Here is a 21,585-nt window from a genome sequence, read left to right on the forward strand (position 1 = left end):
TATCTCCCTATTCTAAAAAAACAAACAAACAAAAAAAAAAGAAACCAAATACTGACAAGTTCAACAGAGCCACTATATACGGGCTGCCCATGCATGCTTCAGCTTTGCCAGGGCATAAATTTCGTTTTTTCCCCAGAGGCTTGGAGGTGCATATGTCCTGATGTAAGAAGTTCCCACCAGTGTCTGCTCTGTATGTGGTAGTGCCATCTGGACTGTTTGTCCTTTCTTTTCAACATAGACTTATGTAGACAAAATAAGAAAATGTTACCTGCCTGTCAGTCATGGGGAGATGAGCAGTGACCAGCATCTACAAGCGACTCCTGTCTGAGTGGGCTCTGGCATTGTAGAGGAGGCTCCATGTGATGAAGAACCAGCCCATGTATGTTGATGAGGTCAGCACAGATAATGGAAGGTCTGAAGGGGATTTCCTTGATCAGGGAGGGGTATCCACTCATACATGTAATGTCATGCAAAGTTGGTCTAGTATACTCTTGTCCTGCCTAGCAGCTCCTCCTCAGTGAGGTCACCTGCAGACAGAAGGAGGACAAAGGTCTGGTCCTTCCCACATCATGCAGCTGCCAGCTCATGCTCCACACTTAGCATCCCTGTTTAGCCTGACCCTGGGACCTGGATGTGTTCACCCCCACCTACCAGGATCCCTTCCCCATCCTGCCCTTACTAGGCCCAGCCTCATGGAAGGTTTCCTGAGCTCATTCTTGCCAGTGTGCTTTCCTTCCTTCTGTCATAGAGCAATTGTCTAAGAAAATTATTCCTTTCAAATATCTTATTTGGAATAGTGACATACCCTGTTACTTCAGGCCTCAAGACAGAAGGACTGCCTTGGGTTTTAGGCTGTCCTAGGCTGTGTGTGAACTATAGAACCTCTGGCTGCAAGAGGCTCTCTAAGAGCCTCAGCTTCCATAACTGGGCAGTGAGCCCAGTAACCCCTCACATGCTCATGAAAAGAAGACTCATATCTGCTGCCTAGAAGAAGACTCCAAACCAAAGGTGATATCCCCTCAAGGCTGGTCTTCACACGATGTGGTCTAATGCCTCTGATGAGCTTGGCATGGAAGTAGACAGGGGCGTGGACCTGGTACTGAGGACACAAGATACCTTGGCCTGAAGTTGTCAGGAATCACAGTGGTTGGAGTATTAAGGGTCTTGGGGAGAGCACAGACTTCAAGGCTGGTGCAAGAGCTTGGGTTCAATCTTGACTCTGGCTTTTGCACCTGAGTAGTTTGAGTGGTCACAGAGTATCACTACCTCACTTTCCTCATTTTTAACTAGAAAAGATGTCACTCTTTTGCACTAGACATAGGATTAACTTAGATGAGAGAGTCCTCAGGGTCCTGATAAAACATTAGACAGGGTACCCAGGACTCACCAGGGTTAGTTCTACTCAGGCAGCTGCCACCATACTGTTGTTTCCCACCTCATCTTCTCTAGGGTCCATGGGGGAGGGAATCTGGAGTGCCTGGAATTAGCTATGAGATGTGAGGATAGGAGTTTCTTTATTGTCCCGATGTCCAGGAACATAGCTCATGCTCCTTTTGAGTGGTGGCTGTGCAAGCGTGTGACCAACAAGGAGACATCCTCAGAGCCACATGGCAGCATGGATGTATTACTTTCGTGATCATCCAGAGTTCTGTAGCAGCTACACACACACACACAGGAAAGAAATGTCCCCTTGGTTCTTTCCCCTAATCTGCAGGTCCAGTGCTGCTCAGACCTCCTTACACTGGATGGCTTTTTGGTAAGAACATCTCTAGTCCTCTGTGCACTGCACAATTCATTGTGTGGGCTTTGGTGGGGGCACTGGGAGACACACAGTTCCTGCATTCTTGTCTACCAGCTTTTTAAACTCCTCCCTCCATGGTACCTTCCCACAAGGTCAGCCTCTAGTCTGAGAAACTGGGCCCACCTAGTCTGTTGGCCAAGCACCTCTCTCCTGCATAAACCTTAGGTGTATATGAACGTATCAAGTCCAGCTTCTCACAAAAGTGGACAATAGAGAGATTTCCTCTACTGGGATAATCTGTCCAGAGTTTTCCGTACCTGCTGTGCTCAGTAACTGATGTCAGAGAGGTCTAGGAGCTGAGCTCTGGCAGCCCGTGTGGCTCAGATTCCTTTGTAGACCCTGTATTTCTCAGTCCACAGAACTTTACATATATTTCTGTATGTATATTACCAAGTTGACAATTGTTTCTGTTTTTGAGATACGGGTTTTACTATGTTGTCCAAGTCAGTGTGGAACTCCCAGACTGATTGAATAGTCCTGTCTCAGTTTCTGAGTAGCTGGAGCCACAGATACGTATCACAACACCTGCTGACGGTTAGTGATCTATTTGGAACAGCATCCGGAATTTGTGAAGACTGTGGGACTTCGGGGGTCACATCCATATTCCACATTGTTACAAGAACTTTTATTGAGTGAATCTACCAGAAGAACAGCAGTGTCTTGTCAAGGAGTGACGTGCAGAGGTCTTGTCATACGGATTGGTAAAAGGGGTGGCTGTTTATGTTAGGAATGATTATGTGAGTGCTAGGGTCAAAAGGCTGTCCAAACCTTAGAGAGAGCCCACATGTCTATGAAGCCCACACGCCTTTCTTCACACAGAGTACTACAACTCTTTGTGCCTCTCCTGAGCCCCCTTTAGCTCCTGGATCTTCTGGGGCAGAGTCTGGGTCCAGAATTGCAGCCTTCTGGCCTTCAGGGCTCGGCCCACAGCAGGCCGGATGTCCAGCTGCAGATACTGCTCATCATCATCCATCATGGGCCAGTAGGGGAGACCCTCGCTGTTGGGGTTCCTGTGGATATGCCAGCCAGGGGGAAGGGTGAGGGTGACCCAAAGTCTGGTTCCCTGATTTGGGTCAGGGCAGTGGAACAATTAGGTCAGTGGTGAAGGGGCTGGTGGGACAGGGACTGATGGGACACACACAGATGTACACACACACATTGGTGCACACAGAGGTACACACACACAAGCACACACACAGATACACACAGGTAGGTACACACACACACACTTGTAGGGATACAAGTGCCACACTCTGGTTTCTGCTTCAGATGGGAGACAAGTACTTGACCAGTTTTATGTCTTCGAGAGGTAAGATCAAAAGAACAGTCCCATAGCACTATGGTTCATGAGCCAGGTCACTGTGAGATGACCAGTAACTGACACCCACAAAGTGTCTGTGTAAGTGGGTAGAGAAGACTCTATCATGTGATGAAATATCTATGCATAATAAGAAGGCCTTCATCCAAAGAGGAGCCCTAGAAAGGGTCCCACACCCGGAAGGTTGAGAGAGAGGTGTGTTCTCACCCATGTCTTGCAAAGTTGGCCCAGTACTTCATCATCCTCCTGTTCAGTAGCTCTTCCTCCTCAGTGAGGTCAACTGGAGTCATGAGGAAGACAAAGGTCCAAGTTAGGCCACCCCATAGAACTGCCAACTCATGCTTCAGACTCACGATTCCAACTGTTGTCTGACCCCAAACTATTGGTTTTGCTACCTCCCTTCTTCACTATTTACAGTATCCACCATCCATGGAAGCCTCTAATTGAATTCTTTTTTTTTTAAAGATTTATTTATTATGTATACAATTTTCTTCCTCCACACGCCAGAGGAGGGCGCCAGATCTCTTTACAGATGGTTTGGAGCCACCATGTGGTTGCTGGGAATTGAACTCAGGATCTCTGGAAGAGCAGACAGTGCTCTTAACCACTGAGCCATCTCTCCAGCCCCTCTAATTGAATTCTTGACTCGATGTGCTGTCTTCCCCATTATAGGCTAGACTGGGATGGGTCCAGATTCTAAACCCTATCTATCTACCTATCTATCTGTCTGTCTGTCTGTCATCTATCTATCTATCTATACATCTATATCTATATATCTATATCTAAATCTATATCTGTATACAGGTTTCTTCAAATGGACTGAGAGTTCAGGAGTCCCCCAGAGAGCCATCTGAGACCTCATTCAACTCATGGAAAATAAGGAAGACTCACTTTTCACACCCCAGAAGAAGGACCCAAAGACAAAAAGAACCTCATCACCATGGTCAGCCTTTACATGGGGTGGTTTGATATCCTTGAAGAAGCTGGGCCGATGTTGGAACTCATAGAAGTAGACAGGAGCGTGGGAACCTGCGTGAGAGGACCTGGGGTGATGTTCATGGCAGCACTTTGCCTAGAACTGTTCTCACACACATTTGGTGACAAGACAGCTTGGTTTTAAGTTATCTGGAGTTACAACAGTTGAGTGGGGAGCTCCAGCATTGAGCATTGGTTGTGGCTGTGGAAATCCCCCTGTTAAATAATGACTCTGCCCTCCACAGCTGAGTAGGTTGGTCAAGTCACAGAGTATCACTCAGTCACTTCCTCCTCTGTACCTGGATAAGATGTCATTCTCTCACACTCAACATAAGGATTTACTCAATAAAGACTCTCAGTTTTGAACCAACCAACAGGGAGCCTCATGGGTCTAAGCTAGGTCCTTTGCATATATGTCATAGTGGCATAGTTTAGTGTTTTTGTGGAACTCCTAACAGAGGGATTGGGGACTGTCTGTGACTCTGCTGCCTGCTTTTGGGACCCTTTTCCTCCTACTGGGTTGCCTCATGCAGCCTTAATATGAGGGGATGTACCGATTCTTTTTTTTTTTTTTTTTTTGGATTTTTCGAGACAGGGTTTCTCCGTAGCTTTTTGAGGTACCTATTCTTATTGCAACTTGAAATGTTATGTTTGGCTGATATCCTTGGGAGGCCAGACCTTTTCTGAAGGGAAACAGAAGAGGAGTGGATGGGGAGGCAGGAGGGACAGAGAGACTGGGAGGAGAAGAGCGAGTGGAAACTGTGGTTGGGATGTAATATATGAGAGAATAAATTAATAAAAAGGACTCTTGGTTGTCTGGAACCAGAGCTCTTATTCAGACACAGGCCAAGCCTGGACCCCAGAGAGCTAACCTGGGAACCACTGTCTGAGCTTCTTCCCTTGATCTTGTCATAGATGTACTCACGCTGAAAATGTGCTACTTGGAGTGCAGGGACCACAAATGTGACGTCTCCCATCATCTCTGCATACTGTATTTGGAGGGTCTGTGGGTCCTCCGTGTCCCCCATGTACTCTTCCATTATCAGTTCACTACACTCGGGAGGCAGCATCTGTACCACAGGAATCAAGAAGAATGCGGGGACACAGGCACTAAGATGTGTAGGCAGTAGGCTCAGTGGGGAAATGCAAAAGAGGTGTGGTATGGGGAAAGCTTGGAGTGACCTCAGATAGACAGGTACACACACAGGTACACACAGACATGCACACACATGTACACACACAGATGCACACACACACAGAGTTACACAAACAGGAACACATAAAAACATGCACACACAGGTACACACAAATACACAGGTACACACAGACATGCATACACACAGGTACACACAGACAGGTACACACACGTACACACACAGATGGACACACATAGGCATACACAGAGGAACACACACAGGTAGGTCACGCGTGCATGTGCACACACACATACACACTTATTTCTGGAGATGCTCCTTATGAAAGTTAGTCAGGGGTCCTTGCAATGGTGGCAGTGGCCCGAGAGTCTCACCATCTGTGGTGTTGTGCTCTTCAGAACAGCAGGCAGGGTTTGTCTGGTTATTCCCTTCATCTTCTGAGCAGAGCCCATGAACTGGGGTATGGAGAATGGTTTTAAGTATGCCATGACATGGATATGGATCAACGAATCTCTGAGTTCCCACTGCCCACCATATGAGTCCCCAAGCATCCAGGAGGTTAGAACTGAGCCTCACCATAGGGAGAAGCCAACCATACTCATCATTGTTGACACCAATGATGCTGGGGACAGGGTGAAAATCAGCAGAGGCCAAGAGCTCCTCAGGGTGCTTGGGGAAGAACTCTCCATCCACCACTGCGGGGATGACCTTGAAGACCTGAGGGGCATTAAAATCAATGCTGAAGGTCAATGAAATACATATGCTGATGACCACTGAGTAACCTCCACGCCTTCTCCACTTGCTGATTTGTCTCGGGATGGTTATTCTCCACCCCTCTCCACTTGCTGATTTGTCTCGGATGGTTATTCTCCACCCCACTCCACTTGCTGATTTGTCTCGGGATGGTTATTCTCCACCCCTCTCCACTTGCTGATTTGTCTCGGGATGGTTATTCTCCACCTCTCCATCTCACCCCTGAGGAGACCTTGCACTTGGAACAGCCGATGCTGGTATTGATTTTGCCCAGGACTCAAAGGATACTAAGCCATGGAGCTTAGGTAATTTGCTCATACTAATGAGGACTACCTGTAACACACCTTGCAACCTGCCATCTTCCCAGCCGCACCTTGTTAATAGCCAGAATCTCTGCTTCACTCTTGCCCCGTAGGCAGCGCACTAGCGTCTCTGTGTCCACAGCTGCGCAATCAGATAGATTGGCCACAATCTGGAAAGGGAGGAGGATGAGGCTGCCTGGATGCCTTGTCTTCCAGGCAGAGGAGTTTTCCCAGGCCCGGGAGGGTGCCATTGGCTCTAAATATTATACCATGCGGTGTAATGTGTGTGGACTGGAATCAGAACAAAATTGTTCCCATTTTCCTCTTGGTCAGCAGTGGCAGTTCTCCCTCCCTCCCTTTTCCCTTCCTCTCTCCCTCCCTCCCTTCCTCCTCCCTCCCTCTCTCCCTCCCTTCCTCCTCCCTCTCTCCCTCCCTCTCTCCCTCCCTCCCTTCCTCCTCCCTCCCTCCCTCCCTCCCCTCTCCTTCCCTTCTTCCTCTTCCCACCTTTCATCTAGTTTGAGAAATACTCTCTAGTTCTGCTGCAGCCTACACCGGTCTAGCTAGTCTGTAACCTTCCAGGGATTAACCTGTCCCTGTTTCCCATCTCACTATAGGAACACCTGGATTAGAGACAAGAAAAACCACGCCCAGATATATGTGTGTTCTGGGGGTTGACTTGAAATCCTCATACTTGCATAGAAAGCTCTCCTACCTCTTGTACCATCCTCCAAGCCCACACATACTTGCTTTTGCCAATAATGGAAGCTTCTAGGTACAGCTTTGGTGAACATACAACATACACACCTTGTATAAAGAACTATGGGGGTGGGGTAGGGGTGAGGGATCTAAACATTGAGCCTTTCAGAAGGTACTGAAGGGAAGTTACTTCCCGTGGTCCTCATTTTTCCTGCTGATGGCAGCAGCAGAGTCCTAGAGAGTGAGCGCTAAGACAGCAGGCCAGGGCTGGAGGAATAGAGTGCACTCACTCCATAAACCACCTCAGAGGAGCTGGAGATGAGGCCAGGCAACACGGCTACTCCACTCTCCATGATGGCTCTGTGGAAGAGTCCTTTGGACATGGGGGACACAACAAGTGAAGACACACTTGCACCACCTGCTGACTCGCCAAAGATGGTGACAAGGTCAGGGTTGCCTCCAAAGTGGGCAATGTTCTGCTGGACCCAGCGCAGGGCAGCCACTTGGTCCAGGTAGCCCCAGTTGCCTCTGGCGTGCTGGTCTCCAGTGCTGAGAAGTGGAAGGACATGGATCAAAGGTCTGTCCAGGTTCTTCTCAGCTACCATTGCCCAGCCCAGCCCATGCTTACCTGAAGAAGCCCAGGACACCCAGGCGGTACTGGATAGTGACCACCACCACATCTTCTGTGGCTGCCAGTATGGACCCATCATACATGGAGGCCATTCCTACAACCAGAGCACCACCATGGATCCACACCATCACCTGGAGAAGTCAAGAGAGATGTCGGGAGGCTTCTTTCAGGCACAAGTTCAAGAGGGACTGCCTGCCAGATTATTGTCTTCTTTCTATCTGTGCAGCTAAACACACACAGGACTCCTCAGCATCTAAGACCCAGGCCACAGGTGAGGAACACAGTCTCATCAGCGTATTTCCAAGCCCCACTGTTACACCAAGAATCTCAGTTTGGATTAATGGATTTAAGTCCAGAGTGATGTCACTATCACTCCCAGACTCCTCAAAAATGTGGAGAAGGGTGTCTCTGTAACAGTTTTCCTGATTATGAATCAAAAGCATCACCAAATCTCATTGGCACAACCAATATCCCAAAGTTGGAATTTGGCTTATCTCAATGCTCATCCTTGGATTCCTGCCTGGGCTCTAAGGCTCAAGTTTGTTGAGAATGTCCTGAGTGAGTCCATGGAGCACAACCCCTGACCTCTCAGAGTTCCAGTGCTCAGTGTCCTATATCCAGGGGTTAGCTGCCCACCATGACTGAGAAGGCTCTCGTGGACACATTAGGAAAAGACTTCTCATTAGGGTTTACACTGCAGTGGAACTCAGTTGATTTTATGCCTTCTAATCCTCCTGAGAGAGAAATCTCCACCTCCACCCAGTTGACCGCGGCCAAACTCTCACAGGCAGGTTAGAGCCCTCACGGGCATGCGCTGGTGTATAGACGTTGAGATATAGGCAGTCCTCGGACATAGAGATGGGAGGCATGAGGTGTTTTCTCATCTTCAGACCCTCTGAATTCATCATATCCTCATTTTGTGGACACCTGGTGACAGTGACAGACAGTTATTACAAGACATGTCTGGTAGTCAAAACCTGGTTTTTGTATGGATTTTCTTTCAGACAAATTTGGCCACTTTCCTTCAAGATGTTTCCCTAAAGCATGAATATGCTCTAAAGTCCTTTCCTATCAAGGTAAAGGCTACAGGCTCAGTGAAAGCTAGGACAGAACCAGGTTTCAAGAGACGCCTGCACTTGGGTGAGGACGTATATGTTATTCTTTCTGAGCCTAGGATCTAGAGAACTCCAGGGGGCTCAATGAGAATAGCTTCCTGCACACAGTGAGTCACCACTTCTCTTTGTACTCCGTAATTCCTGTTGAGGTGGTTAGTTTTGATTCCTCACTCGAAGAAACAGAGCATCACCCGTGGGATTTAGACTCAATGAAGGATTGTCTAGATCAGGAAAGCCTATGGGGATTTTCTTGGTTCTGTGAGTAGAGGTAAGACTGTTCCCAACCCTGAGTGGTGCCATTCCCTAGGAAGGATCAGAGAAGGCAACCGACCACTAACAGGTATGGATGCGTTCTTTGATCTCTGGTGTTAAAGAGGTGATGTTCCAGTCCTTTAAGTTCCCCTTGCAATGGATGGTCATGTGGAACTGTGACCCATAAGAAACTGTTTCTGCCTACAGTTGACTTTACCAGGTATGTTACCCCAGCAACAAGAAACAGAGTGAAGATACCCGGATAATGTGGTGCTCTGCCTACACAGCTCCTATGGAGTCAGTGGACAGCAATGTCCCAAAGAGTAGTGGGGTGGTTTGCATTTCCATGTAGTTTCCAGAGGAAGCTTTTAGACATTTCTTTGAACAATGTCACTTGGCTCTATGGATTGTCTCAGTGCTGAAGATGAAGTGGCTAAGGACACATCCCTGATGCCCTCCTGAGAGACTTACTTACAGTACTTGGCACTAGACCCTGGGCTTTGGCTGGTTAATGTGCTTATATTGGCCCTTGTCCCTAGATCTCTTCCATGGTGGCAGAGATCACTTGGCACAATCTGAATCTGGGAACCTTTTTTTTTTTAATCTCTCACTGCAAAACTGAGAGACAACTCCCTACAGGAACCGGACTATGACCCAGAAGATTGGCAAAGTTGCTTTGTTAGAAGCGTTAGTCTTGTATCTGAAAATGCATGACAGAGTACATATCCCAGACAGAAAACTTCTGTGGGGTTGGGATGAAGGAAACCCCTCATTCTGGCCCAGAGCTCAGAGCACATCCTCACCCCAGAGGCTGAAAGTCATCTGAACCCCAGAACTTACATGGCTGGATAGGAGGTCCCATCTCTCACACCACTCCACGGTTCAGGAGCTTCAGGGGGTGCAAAACGCAGTGGTCCTACAGGTGGCTTGGCAAAGGGGATTCCCAGGAAGCTGTGGACACCAACTTCGGTGTTTTTCGCCTTGACGAGGCTTCCCCTAACCTGGCCAGTGTGTGTGTTCCTGATGGGGCTGGCTGAGTCCTGGCCTGGGAGAGATGCCATCAGGGTTAGTGCTACTCAGGCAGCTGCCACCATACTGTTGTTTCCCCCTTCATCTTCTCTAGGGTCCATGGGGGAGGGAATCTGGGGTGCCTGGGATTATCTGTGAGATGTGGGGATAGGAGTTTCTTTATCATCCCGATGTCCAGGAAATTAGCTCATGCTCCTTTTGAGTGGTGGCTGTGCAAGCGTGTGACCAACAAGGAGACATCCTCAGAGCCACACAGCAGCATGGATGTATTACTTTCATGATCATCCAGAGTTCTGTAGCAGCTACACACACGCACAGAGGAAGGAAATGTCCCCTTGGTTCTTTCCCCTAATCTGCAGGTCCAGTGCCGCTCAGACCTCCTTATCCTGGATAGCTTTTGTGGTAAGGACATCTCTAGCCTCTGGGTGCTGCAGGGCTCATTGTGTGGGTTTTGGTGGGGGCACAGGGAGGTCCATAATTCCCACCCTTTTATCTGCCATCCCTTGTTGGTTCCTTCCTTCCTGTAAGACAAGCTGCCCACTCTGCAGATCTGGGCGTCCCTGACCCTGGTCCTCAGTACTCACTGAAGGAGTCTCACCTTGTACATGCAGGAAGAGAAGCAGGAGCCCACAGGTCACAGCCTTCAACCAGCCAGGAAATCTTTCCAGTTTCATGGTCGGCTCCTAGTCTGAGTCCGTGTTGCTGTGTGTCACGGACAGAAAAGAGAATATGTAGGACTTGCGCAGGCAGGACGTTGGACCTAAAATGAAGTAGGCAGAAACTCAGCAGGGTGGGGCAAAGTCCTTATTGTCAAAGAGGTGAAGGCCGGCGGCAGGCCAAGCAATCTTTGTTCTTGCTCCTTGGCCTCCTAGAAAGAGATATCATGGCATCTAAAGCAATTCTGTGATACCAGGAGTCCTGTATGCAAACTTAAATGAACTCAAACCGTGACGGCTGTCCTTGTTCTCAGGGCTCAGATGTCAGGGGACAAAAAAAGGAGAAGCCGGGGGCGGGGGGGGGCTCATCTGAGTAGGTAAATCCTGAAGATACCCCAGATGGAGAGGAATCAGAATGTGACCATCCCAGTGATCCTAGGATCCACGGACCCTCTGCACAGGTTGTGGCTGCTTCACCGAGGCACTGCAACTCTGGCACTGGTCAGTCAGATCCCCATTCACTCCGCCTCCGTAATCTGTTTCCTCTTTAAGCAAACTCCTGCTGAAATCGACTTCCTAGTTCTTTACCTACGTGAGAAACACTTTCAATTTTTTCCTGTTTCTTTATTGTGTATGTGTTTACGTGTGTGTGTGTGTGTGTGTGTGTGTGTGTGAGAGAGAGAGAGAGAGAGAGAGAGAGAGAGAGAGAGAGAGAGAGAGAGAATGCAATGACATACCTGTGAAAAACTTCTGCCAGTGAGATCTTTCCTCTCACTATGTAGGTATGGGGATCCAGCTCATGTCCTCTGGCCTTCTAGAAGGTTCCTCTATCCATTAAGTCCCCAGTTCCTGGCCTGTACTTAACAAACACTTAATGGGTCCCTGCTCATCCCAACACTAGGGACAACCTGGGCTCTCCGAGTGTACAATCAAGCTGAAGATACAAGTCTGTATCAGGAGTTTAATAATCACGAAGAATCCCAGCAGGACACATGGAAGAGTACAGGATTAGGATCCCACAAAGCCCAGCTGATGTCTTGGAGGAAGTGATAAAGGATCAATGTCAGCCTGCAGGGCCATCTGAGAATTTACCTTCTGTCTGTCTTTCCAGACATGATAATCTATGGATCCAGGGCTTAACTCTGCTGAACTTCCTCCTTGGTGCTTGTCTGTTTCTCTGAGCAGGACTGCCATGCCTTTCCCTATCCAAGCTTGCTACACTGTTTTAATGTAGCAACTCCAATGCAACTCTGTCCAGTCTGTGGTCGCAGCCTTTACTGGCTGCTGCTCTCCCTGCCCTCAGTTGCTTGACTAAACATGATTGGTTGTTTGGCTGAGAGGCCTTCAGGGTCAAGGAATCAGCTTCTTCACCTGCCCTGGGCTTTCTGCTGTTTCTTCTTGATATAAGATTTTCCAAGCTTAGCTGGTGTGCTGGTTTGAATGAGAATGGCCCCTAGAGACTCATATGTTTGAATGTTTGGTTTCCAGTTGGAAGACTGTTTAGAAAAGGGAGGTGTGTCCCTGGAGGTGGGGTTTGAGGTTTCAGAAGCCCACACTAGGTCCAGGCTAACTGTCTGCCTCCTGCTGGTGGATCAGGGTACAAACTTTCAGCCACTACTCCAACGCTGTGCCTGCGGCCTGCTGCCTGCTGCCTGCTATCCACCAGGAAGGTGGCCCTGGACTCATCCTCTGAAACTGTAAGGAAGCCCCCAGTGAAATGCTTTCTGTTACAGTTGTCATGGTCATGGTGTCTCTCCACAGCAATAGAGCAGTGACTGACAGCTGGGGTAGGGTGGAGCCCGCGTGCTTTGTTACTCTCTGCACCTTCATCCAGACCCCGTGTTGGTAATTGCCAAGGCCACAGCAGGTGTGTGGAATGAAGATACTCAGGTGCACTTCATGGAAGAAGCGGGGAGTGAGCCCAGGAGCAAGTGGGAGGGGAAGGATGGGGCTCAAACTCCATTAAAGCTCCTGCAATGAGACACCCACCCCTTCACACCATTCTGTAACATAAGGCTGAGGAGCCATAAGGACAAGTGGTCACAAAGATATGGGGTCACTGACGCCCTCCTACATGTCTGGAGGAGATGCAAAATAATAGTCATAGAAGACAGGCTGGCACTTTAATTGAAAGTAAAACACACAGGGCGGTGTTGGTTACACGCCTTTAATCCCAGCACTCAAGGGGCAGAGGCAGGCAGATCTCTGTGAGTTTGAGGCCAGCCTGGTCTACAAGAACTAGTTCCAGGACAGGTTCCAAAGCTACAGAGAAACCCTGCCTGAGAAAACCATCACCACCAACAACAACAACAAACAAACAAACAAAAAAACCAAACAAAAAACCAAAACAATAAAAGCAAAAACAAAACAAAAAAGTCAAACACACCTGTGTTATATGACTCAGCATTTCTGCTCTTAGATCCTCAGCCAAATGGGAACAAAATATTGATATCAAAAGCCTATGTTTGATATATTTATAAGAGCTTGTCTAAAAGTAATCAAAATTGGGCCATTCAGGTGCGCCTGAACTGGGTAGTGGGTAAGATGTGTTGCCTGCATATGTGGAATGACACTGTTAACCAAGGGACAACACCCTTGACTTGTACCTCCCAGAAGAATCAATCACAAATGATTTCTTTTTCATGATAGGATGGCCAGGGACCTAGAGCGTTAAAATTCTATGGAGTTTTCAAACTGTTCGGCCACAAAGAAGCCAAGGGGTTTCAGGGAGCAGAGACCAGGCAAGGATTAACATAAAGGATCATGAGACAAATTTTTCCAGTGAAAGAATTATTTTCATCCTTCAAGTGTGGATTGTTGCTTACCTCTTATGCAAACTGGTAAAAGGTAAATTTGTTTGTATAAAAATCATTTGATGATAAAGCTTTCCAATGGTAAGAGGGTTACATAGGGTCTAAAACCTGGTAAGAGGGTTACATAGTGTCTAAAAACGCCTTGGCAAAGTGTTTTGTGCTTCAGCAGAAGTGCACACTTCACAGAGATGTGTATACAGCAGGAACTCGGTAATGCCCTCAGGTGTCTGGAAGACCAGGCACAGCTCCTCTGCCCAACTGTAGAGGCCAGGCAAATAGTATTCTCATGGCTCTCCTGCCTCCTGGTGGTCAGAGAGGACATTGTACGAATCATCACTTGGATGATGATGTTTGATTGGTTTAAAACAACAAATGAAGGAAGAACTGGTATCAGTTTTTCCAGGTCAGGGAGTAGTTGCATACCACTGTAATGTCAAGACCTTAGACAAAAGGACTGTGTTTTGGACATGCTGGGTTATGAGGGAATTTTAGGACAATCAGTCCAACATACTGAAACCCTTTTTCAAAATAAAAATATTTTCAAAATACACAACATAAGGCATTTCCATCTGCCCCTATGGTTGTTACTGTGCTCATTTGGGAGTCCATCTGCCCACATCCAGACATGTTGGACAGCAACAGTACAAGAATTATGCAGGGAACATTCCTTTAATCCCAGTGACACAACCTTTAATTCCTGACCTAGAGAGGAATATAAAACAGGAGGAGACAGCCTTCAGTCTCAGTCTCATTCTGATAGTCTTGGAGGCAGGATGGACATTTTGGACTGAGGTAGAGGTAAGAGCCAGTGGCTGGCTGTTTTGCTTTTCTGATCCTCAGGTTGAACCCCACTTTCTGTCTCTGAGTTTTTATTAATCTTGCTTCGCCCTTCATGATAAAAGTCCTGAGGAACACACCCCAAAATAATAAAGGCAGTTTACATCAAGTCGATAGCCAAGGTCAACTTAAATGAAGTGAAAAATCAAAGCTGTTCCTCTAACATCAGGAACAAGGCAAGGTTGTCTCCTTGCGTATTTAATATAGTACTTGAATTCTAAGCTAGAGCAATAAGACAACTTAAGGAAATCAAGGAGATATAAATTGGAAAGGAAGGAGCCTAAGAACTTATCGATGTTGATGATATGATAGTATACATAAGTGACCTGAAAAATCCCGCCAGGAAACTCCTACAGCTGATAAACACTTTCAGCAAAGTAACAAAATATAAAATTAACTCACAAAAATCAGTCGCTCTCCTATATACAAAGGACAAATGGACTGAGAAAGAAATCAAGGAAATATCTTTCTCAATAGTCTCAAATAATATAAAATATTTTGAGGCAACTCTAATCAAGCAAGTGAAAGACTTGTATGATTAAAAACCTCAAGTCACTGGAGAAAGAAACTGAAGAATATATCAGAAGATAGAAAGACCATGGTTTAATAGGATTAACTTAATAAACATAATCATTCTGTGAAAAGAAGTCTGTAGATTCAGTGCAACTTCCACCACAACTCCAAGGCAATTCTTCACAGAACTGAAAAGGGCAATTTCCAACCAGATATAGAAACACACAAACACACACACAAAATCCTCAAGCTAGCCATGGGGCTGACCTGGACCCTCTGCATGTGTGTGGCTATGTGGCTTGGTCTTCTAGTGGAACTCCTGGCAGAGGGAGTAGGGGCTGCCTTTGACTCTGTTGCCTGCTCTTAGGACCCTTGCCACCTGCTGGGTTGTCTCATCCAGCCTTAATTAGGAGAGGAGGTGCCTACTCTTGCTGCAACTTGATATCCCATGGCTAACTGATATACGAGAAAGGTCTGCACTTTTCTGAAGGGAAGGGAGAGAGAGTGGATGGGGAAGGGGGAGAAGTTAGGAGGAGGGACTGGGAGGAAAAAGAGAGGGAAGGATCTTGTGATCATGCTGGGAAAAAATAATTAATTGGCTGATTAATTAAAAAACTGAAGATAGCTAAAGCAATCCTGAACAATAAAAGAGAAGCTGGAGGTATCACCATTGCTGATTTCAAGTAGCACTGCAGAGCCATAGTAATAAATAAGCATGGTATTGGCACAAAATAGACATGTTGATCAATAGAATTGAATTGAAGACCTAGACATAAACTCATATACCTATGGACACCTGATTTCTGACAAAGGGGGCAGAAGTGCACACTGGAAAAACACAGAATCTTCAACAAACAGTGCTGGTCAAACTGGCTGGCTGTATGTAGAGGAATGCGAATAGGTCCATGATTATCATTCTGAATAAAATATAATTCCCAGTGAATCAAAGAACTCAACCTAAAATCAGATGCATTGAAGCTGATAGAAGAAAAAGTGGCAAATAGCTTTGAACTCATTAGCACAGGGAAAAAAAAACTTTTTTTTTTGAGAGAACCCCATCAGCACAAGCACTAAGATCAACAATTAATAAATAGGACCTCCTGAAACTGAAAGGCTTCTGTAAGGCAAGGGACACCATCAATCATACAAAGTGGCAGCCTAGAGAATGGGACAAAATTTTGACCAACTTCACATCTGATGGGGGGCTAATATTCGAAATATTTAAATAACTCAAGAAACTAGATATCAAGAAAACAAATAACCCAATTAAAAATGGGGTACAGATCTAAACAGATAATTCTCAATAGAACTCAGATGGCTGAGAAGCACTTAATGAAAGTTAACATCCTTAGGCATCAGGGAAATGCAAATCAAAACTGCTTTGACATTTCATCTTACCCCTGTGAGAATGACCGAGATCAACAAAACAAGCCACAGCTCATGCTGGCGAGGATGTGAAGTAAGAGGAACACTCATCCATTGCTGGTGGGAGTGCAAACTTGTACAACCACTATGACAATCAGTGTAGCAGATCCTCGGGAAGACGGCAATAGATCTATCTCAAGATCCAGCTAGGCCGGGCGGTGGTGGCGCACGCCTTTAATCCCAGCACTCGGGAGGCAGAGGCAGGCGGATCTCTGTGAGTTCGAGACCAGCCTGGTCTACAGAGCTAGTTCCAGGACAGGCTCCAAAGCCGCAGAGAAACCCTGTCTCGAAAAACCAAAAAAAAAAAAAAAAAAAAAAAAAAAGATCTAGCTATACCACTCCTGGGCATTTGCCCAAAGGATGCTTCATCCTACCACAGACACACTTGCTCAACCATCTTCATCGCTGCTCTCCAGTCATAATAGTCAGAAATTGGAAACAACCCAGACGTCCCTCAACAGATAAATGGATAAAGAAACTGTGGTACAGTTACATAATAGAGTATTACTCAATTGTTCAAAGATATGACACCCTGAAATTTGCAGACAAATGAATGAAACTAGAAAAAAATTATCCCGAGTGTGGTATCCTAGATCCAGGAAGGCAAATATTGTATGTATTTGCTTATATGTGAACATTAGCTGTTAGGTCAATGATAACCAAGCTACAATCTGTGGATCCACAGAGGGTAGGTATAGAGCAAGGGACTAGAGAGAGCAGAGTGATCTCATTAGAAAAGGGAAATGTAGTAGATAATTATGGAAGGATGCAGGGCTGGAATGGAAGGTTCAAGTGGTGGGAATGATTGGAGGGGGGTTGAGGGAGGGAATATGGGGAGAGACAGCTAAAACTAAGGGGAATTTGAGGGAGAGTATGGCAATCTAATACATTAGATACTCCCTAATATGTACTTCATATATATATTTATACACACAATCTCAAATATATTTCATATGTATATGAACATGATCTAAACAAAATTGTCAAAATATGGGGGAGAAAAAGCCCAGGCTGGCCTTTTTTTTCCCATTAAATGAAGCTTCCAATACCAGAACTGGGTTACATCTAATTGAATTATTTGGCCAAAAAAGTCCGTAGGAATCCCCAAAGAATCCAGGTCATTGCCAATACTATAGGGTACTCTCCCCAACCAAGCAAGGCCCACTGCTGAAGACAACACCTACACAGCTCATTGAGCTTGGAGAAGTCCAGCTGGTGCTTCCATAGAGCCTTCACAACTACACTCTAGTGTCTTTGGTACAAGAAGGTACTCTGCATGCATCCAAAAAGGAAATGTAGGCATCAAGCCAGCCACAAACCCTTTGATCAACAATGAGGTGGGGCAACGAGAACAGGAGAATTCTGGGAAGAGGGAAGCCAAGTCTGCAGTTGTGATCCAGATGCAGAGGGAGCAAGATGTGACTGCCTCGCCAAAAAAAGTACCAAGCCATGTTGCTAACATAGACAAGAATAATGGGCTAATATAAGATGTAAGAATTAGTTAATAAGAAAAGCCTGAGCTACAGGGCCAACAAGTTTCTAATAATGTAGAACTCTGTGTGTTTATTTAGGACTAAATGGCTGTAGGACCAGGTGGGACAGAAACCTCTGTCAATACTCTACTATTGAACTACATTTCTAGAACCTTGGGGTGGTATTTACTCTTTGTTAACTTCATGTATGAACACAATGTATTCAGATCTTGAACTCCATTAGTTGTGCCATCTGCCCAGTTGAAGACACAAGGTTCTGTCTTTCTCATAGAGTTAGCCCTCACCACATGGGACATAGGCTGGCATGTTCACTTTGAGCTTCATGGTCTCCAAAACAATGAATGCACTTCTATTGCTTATAAACCATGCATGCTATGGTACATACATGTTCACATATGTATATAACATATATACTATTGAGTTGTTATGTGTGTGTGTGTATATATATCCTTAGCTCCGGAGATGACCAAACCCTCTTACTTTAGTCTTCCAAGGAACTGAGCCACAGACATCTATCCCAGGAATGAATTAGTTAGCAGCTTGAACTGATGAAGACAGCAGGGCTGAGGCTCATCAGAAGTCTTCTAAGTCATTTGTAGATATAGGAAAGTTGGTGGTTGATAAGAGATGGACATGGAAATTTGACATCCAACCAGTCAATGTAGACCATGTAGACATTTACCCCAAAGCTTCTAAAGAGGGGACAGAGGATTGGATCCAGGGTCTTACATGTGTCAGACAAGTGCTCTGCCTCTGAGCTGTGGTCCCAAACCTTGGGATTTTTAAAGTTTTTGGCAATTTCATACATGAATACAATGTGTCAAATCATCCTTGCCTCCATCACTCCTAAGATGCCCCTGATCCCGCAACCACATTTTCCTTTCAGTATTTCTTCTTATTCTTCCTCTTCCTCCTCCTCCTCCTTCTTCTTTTCACTAAATCAAATCAGATTTTTAAAATCTTTTTTTGTACTAGGCAGAGCTTCTCTGTGTAGACCTGGCTGTCCTGGAACTCATGCTATAGACCAGGCTGACCTCAACTCAGAGATCCACTTACGCCTGCTTCTCCAGTACTGAGACTAAAGGTGTGTGCCATTTTTGTAGTTGTTATGTGGAGACAGACTACAGTTAAACTTTCCAGCCTAGCCTGGAGTTTTTTTCTATAGTTCAGGAAGGTCTTAACTTGTGTACCCTGGCATCAGTCTTTTGAGTAGCTAGGATTGAAAGCCTATATCATCTGATCTGACTTCATTTTATTTTTTATAGTGCTGAGCATCACACCCATGGCCTTGTACATAGGGAAAGCCTTCTACCCCTGCTGCATCTCTAGTCTTAGAACTTCTTTAATTGTTTAACACATGTGTCTCATGACTTAGCAATTCTGCTCTAGGTTGTAAATCCAAAAACTGAATACATGTGATCACAGGAAATCACATGTGAGAATCAGCGTTATTAAAACCCAAATAAAGTAAGGGAGGCCCATGTCTATAGTTCAGCCATTCAGGAAGCCAACCAGTGTAATCATGAGTTCAGGGCCCACCTGGGCTACAAAGAGACCTTGTCTCAAAAAAGAAGAGCAAATTAGCAAGTGAAACGGTTGTGCATAGATTGGGTGAGTGGATAGAGTGTCGTGTGCACGCTTGGATGATATTCCACAATGAAAGGAAATGAAAGCATTATTCGAAGGGACATAGCCAGTTACAAATATTTATACTGGATTGGAGACAAGCCCCAACATAGCAACATAAAATAGTGCCATGTTTACTTTGAAACAGGGTCAAAGGTGGTGAACGAGAGCAGAGGGGCCTGAGGAAAGTCCTTTGGGAAGTAGCGGGGCGTGCTCTAGATCTGACGTGGTGGCAGTTGTACTTGAGAATTTTCTCAGACTTTCTAAACCATAGAAAGAGGCTCCAAATCAACCCAAGCAGACACAGGAAGTTACCACAAGGCAAGATTTAATGCAGGGCAACAAAAAGAAGAGGGGGAAGAAGGGAGGAGGCTGATAGATCAGGGCCGCAGGACAGACTCAGGGGCTGAACTGCTATCCTGAATGGCAGATGAAGCAAGTATTTAGGCACAAAACTCACAAACATTTGTTGCTAACTTACAGTTACAGTTTTCACCAATCAGGACTTAGGGATTAGGGGCTTCCTCGAATGTTCCATCATTGTCAACTGACATACAATGTAAGCCTTTTGGTTCAACCAATCAGATTCATTTGTTCCTTCTGTTGTTAGAAACAGCCGTAATGCTTCTAGAGAACTGAAAATGCATAACAACTATTTCTATGGTTTAAGGAAGAGCTAGGTCAGCTATTGGAAGATTCCCAGTTCCCCCAGGGCTTGGGAACCTGAACTTTGTTTGCTAGGCGCTCAGGAAACACTGCTTGGTAGCTCCTTATTGGCTAGGCACAGACAGGACCTTTGACATCTCCAGGCAAACTCCAGGTTGGCTCTTTTTGGCCTGGAAGACCTTAACTTCCTACATATCCACCCTTATTATTCATTACATAGGGCGCTCAGTGGGAGCCAGAGTTCTTTGCTCAGTCCTGTTGGCCCTGCCTCAGGAGGGTTAACAAGACCAACCCACCAATTAATGCATATGTGAGCATCCAGCAGGGAAACAATAGCCTTTTTTATATTAGGCCAAACTTTTTCAAAAAATGAAGAGTCAAAGGCCATAACCTCTGCCCTTAATAAATCAGTTTGTTGGGGGGCAATGAGAGCAAGAAAGGGGAGTATATATGTTACCCATCCTGGGTTATTCCCTCCTTGATGGAAGCAGGATGATCCATGGTTGGGCACACATCTCTTACCAGGACCCATATTGGCATTGTGGTAGACTGAGGAAAAACACAAGCACACTCCCTCCCACAGGCTAGAGGAGAGTGGCTGCCATTGGAGGGAGATAGAATCTCTCATTCTCACCAGGGGAAGGGATATGCTCCTTAGCAGAGATGCCCAGTGCTTGTAAGCTGGGCTGAACCCCTTGTCATCATAACTGAGAGAGTTCATACGGAAAAGGGTCTCTGTTAAGGCCAGATGAGGATCTCGCCTAGCCGCTGTTGAGATGGTCCTGGCCAACAACTCCTTAACAGCTCTGATTGCAGACTATGCCAGTGGTATAGGAAATCTTCCAAGAGCCCAGAAAGTCATTGAATTGTTGACAAGAATAGGCAGGAGTATATTTGCAGACATATAGATATATTAAAAATGTAGTAATAGTCTACGGAATATATGTCTAATCTACCTATCATCTATCTACCTACCTAGCCATCTATCTTCTATGGATTGATCATCTGCCTATCAATATTTATCTAACTATCTATTATCTATTTTACCTATCAGCCTATCAATATATACTTAAGTTGCTTAGCCAAAGAAAGGTACTAAGGAGTCAAAAATAAGTCAGGGAAAAAACAGAATTGTGGGGAGATAGCAGGGTTTTAACAACAATAGTTGAGTTTTGACAACAATAGTCCCTAGACTTTTGGTTTTCTTCTGTCCCACACCAGGTGGCTCTTCTGATACTAGACAGAAACTCTGAATTTTTCTTCTAACAACATGCTTGGATTTTGAGAAGGAGAGAGCCGCATTCCAACTCCAACGCTAGCCTTGATTTTTAATTGAGTCAGAACTACAACTTCCCAAGAATTAAAGAGATGCAGAGGTTTAGGTAGTGAGATCTAATATGTGACAGGTACCAGCGCTAAGTTCCCTGAGTTTCTATTGGAATCTGAAAAGGTCAGCATGCCCTGAGGGACGGGAGTGGAGGCAGGGACTGTGGGGCTGTATCTTTATTGGAAGTGTGGGGAGCCCTGCTA

General features: G+C 45.8%; 1 protein-coding gene across 1 annotated transcript; it reads right to left on the minus strand.

Moving 5' to 3' along the window:
* Positions 1 to 2,410: 2,410 nt before the first annotated feature.
* LOC142852444 (pyrethroid hydrolase Ces2e-like) lies at positions 2,411 to 10,774 on the minus strand. The gene is made up of 12 exons (XM_075977256.1): positions 10,625 to 10,774; positions 9,838 to 10,042; positions 8,416 to 8,557; positions 7,628 to 7,761; positions 7,290 to 7,548; positions 6,375 to 6,473; positions 5,825 to 5,965; positions 5,623 to 5,703; positions 5,020 to 5,164; positions 4,011 to 4,148; positions 3,327 to 3,399; positions 2,411 to 2,811 (listed from the first exon to the last, which is right to left on the minus strand). Exons 1-12 carry the CDS (start codon positions 10,698 to 10,700, stop codon positions 2,625 to 2,627), a joined length of 1,680 nt encoding a protein of 559 aa, XP_075833371.1. The 5' UTR covers positions 10,701 to 10,774; the 3' UTR covers positions 2,411 to 2,624.
* Between the last annotated feature and the right edge of the window lie 10,811 nt (positions 10,775 to 21,585).

This window comes from Microtus pennsylvanicus, chromosome 6 (genome assembly GCF_037038515.1).
Source record: "Microtus pennsylvanicus isolate mMicPen1 chromosome 6, mMicPen1.hap1, whole genome shotgun sequence".
In the NCBI taxonomy this organism is placed as follows: domain Eukaryota; kingdom Metazoa; phylum Chordata; class Mammalia; order Rodentia; family Cricetidae; genus Microtus; species Microtus pennsylvanicus.

What these genes read in the sequence shown, in the direction of transcription:
- LOC142852444 (XM_075977256.1), bottom strand. Translation starts at nt 10,700, where the DNA reads ATGAAACTGGAAAGATTTCCTGGCTGGTTGAAGGCTGTGACCTGTGGG. An exon ending in TCTCTTCCTGCATGTACAAG is followed by an intron (nt 10,043 to 10,624) that starts GTGAGACTCCTT and finishes CATCTCTCCCAG; the next exon opens with GCCAGGACTCAGCCAGCCCC. An exon ending in ATGGTTGGCTTCTCCCTATG is followed by an intron (nt 5,704 to 5,824) that starts GTGAGGCTCAGT and finishes TCCATACCCCAG; the next exon opens with TTCATGGGCTCTGCTCAGAA.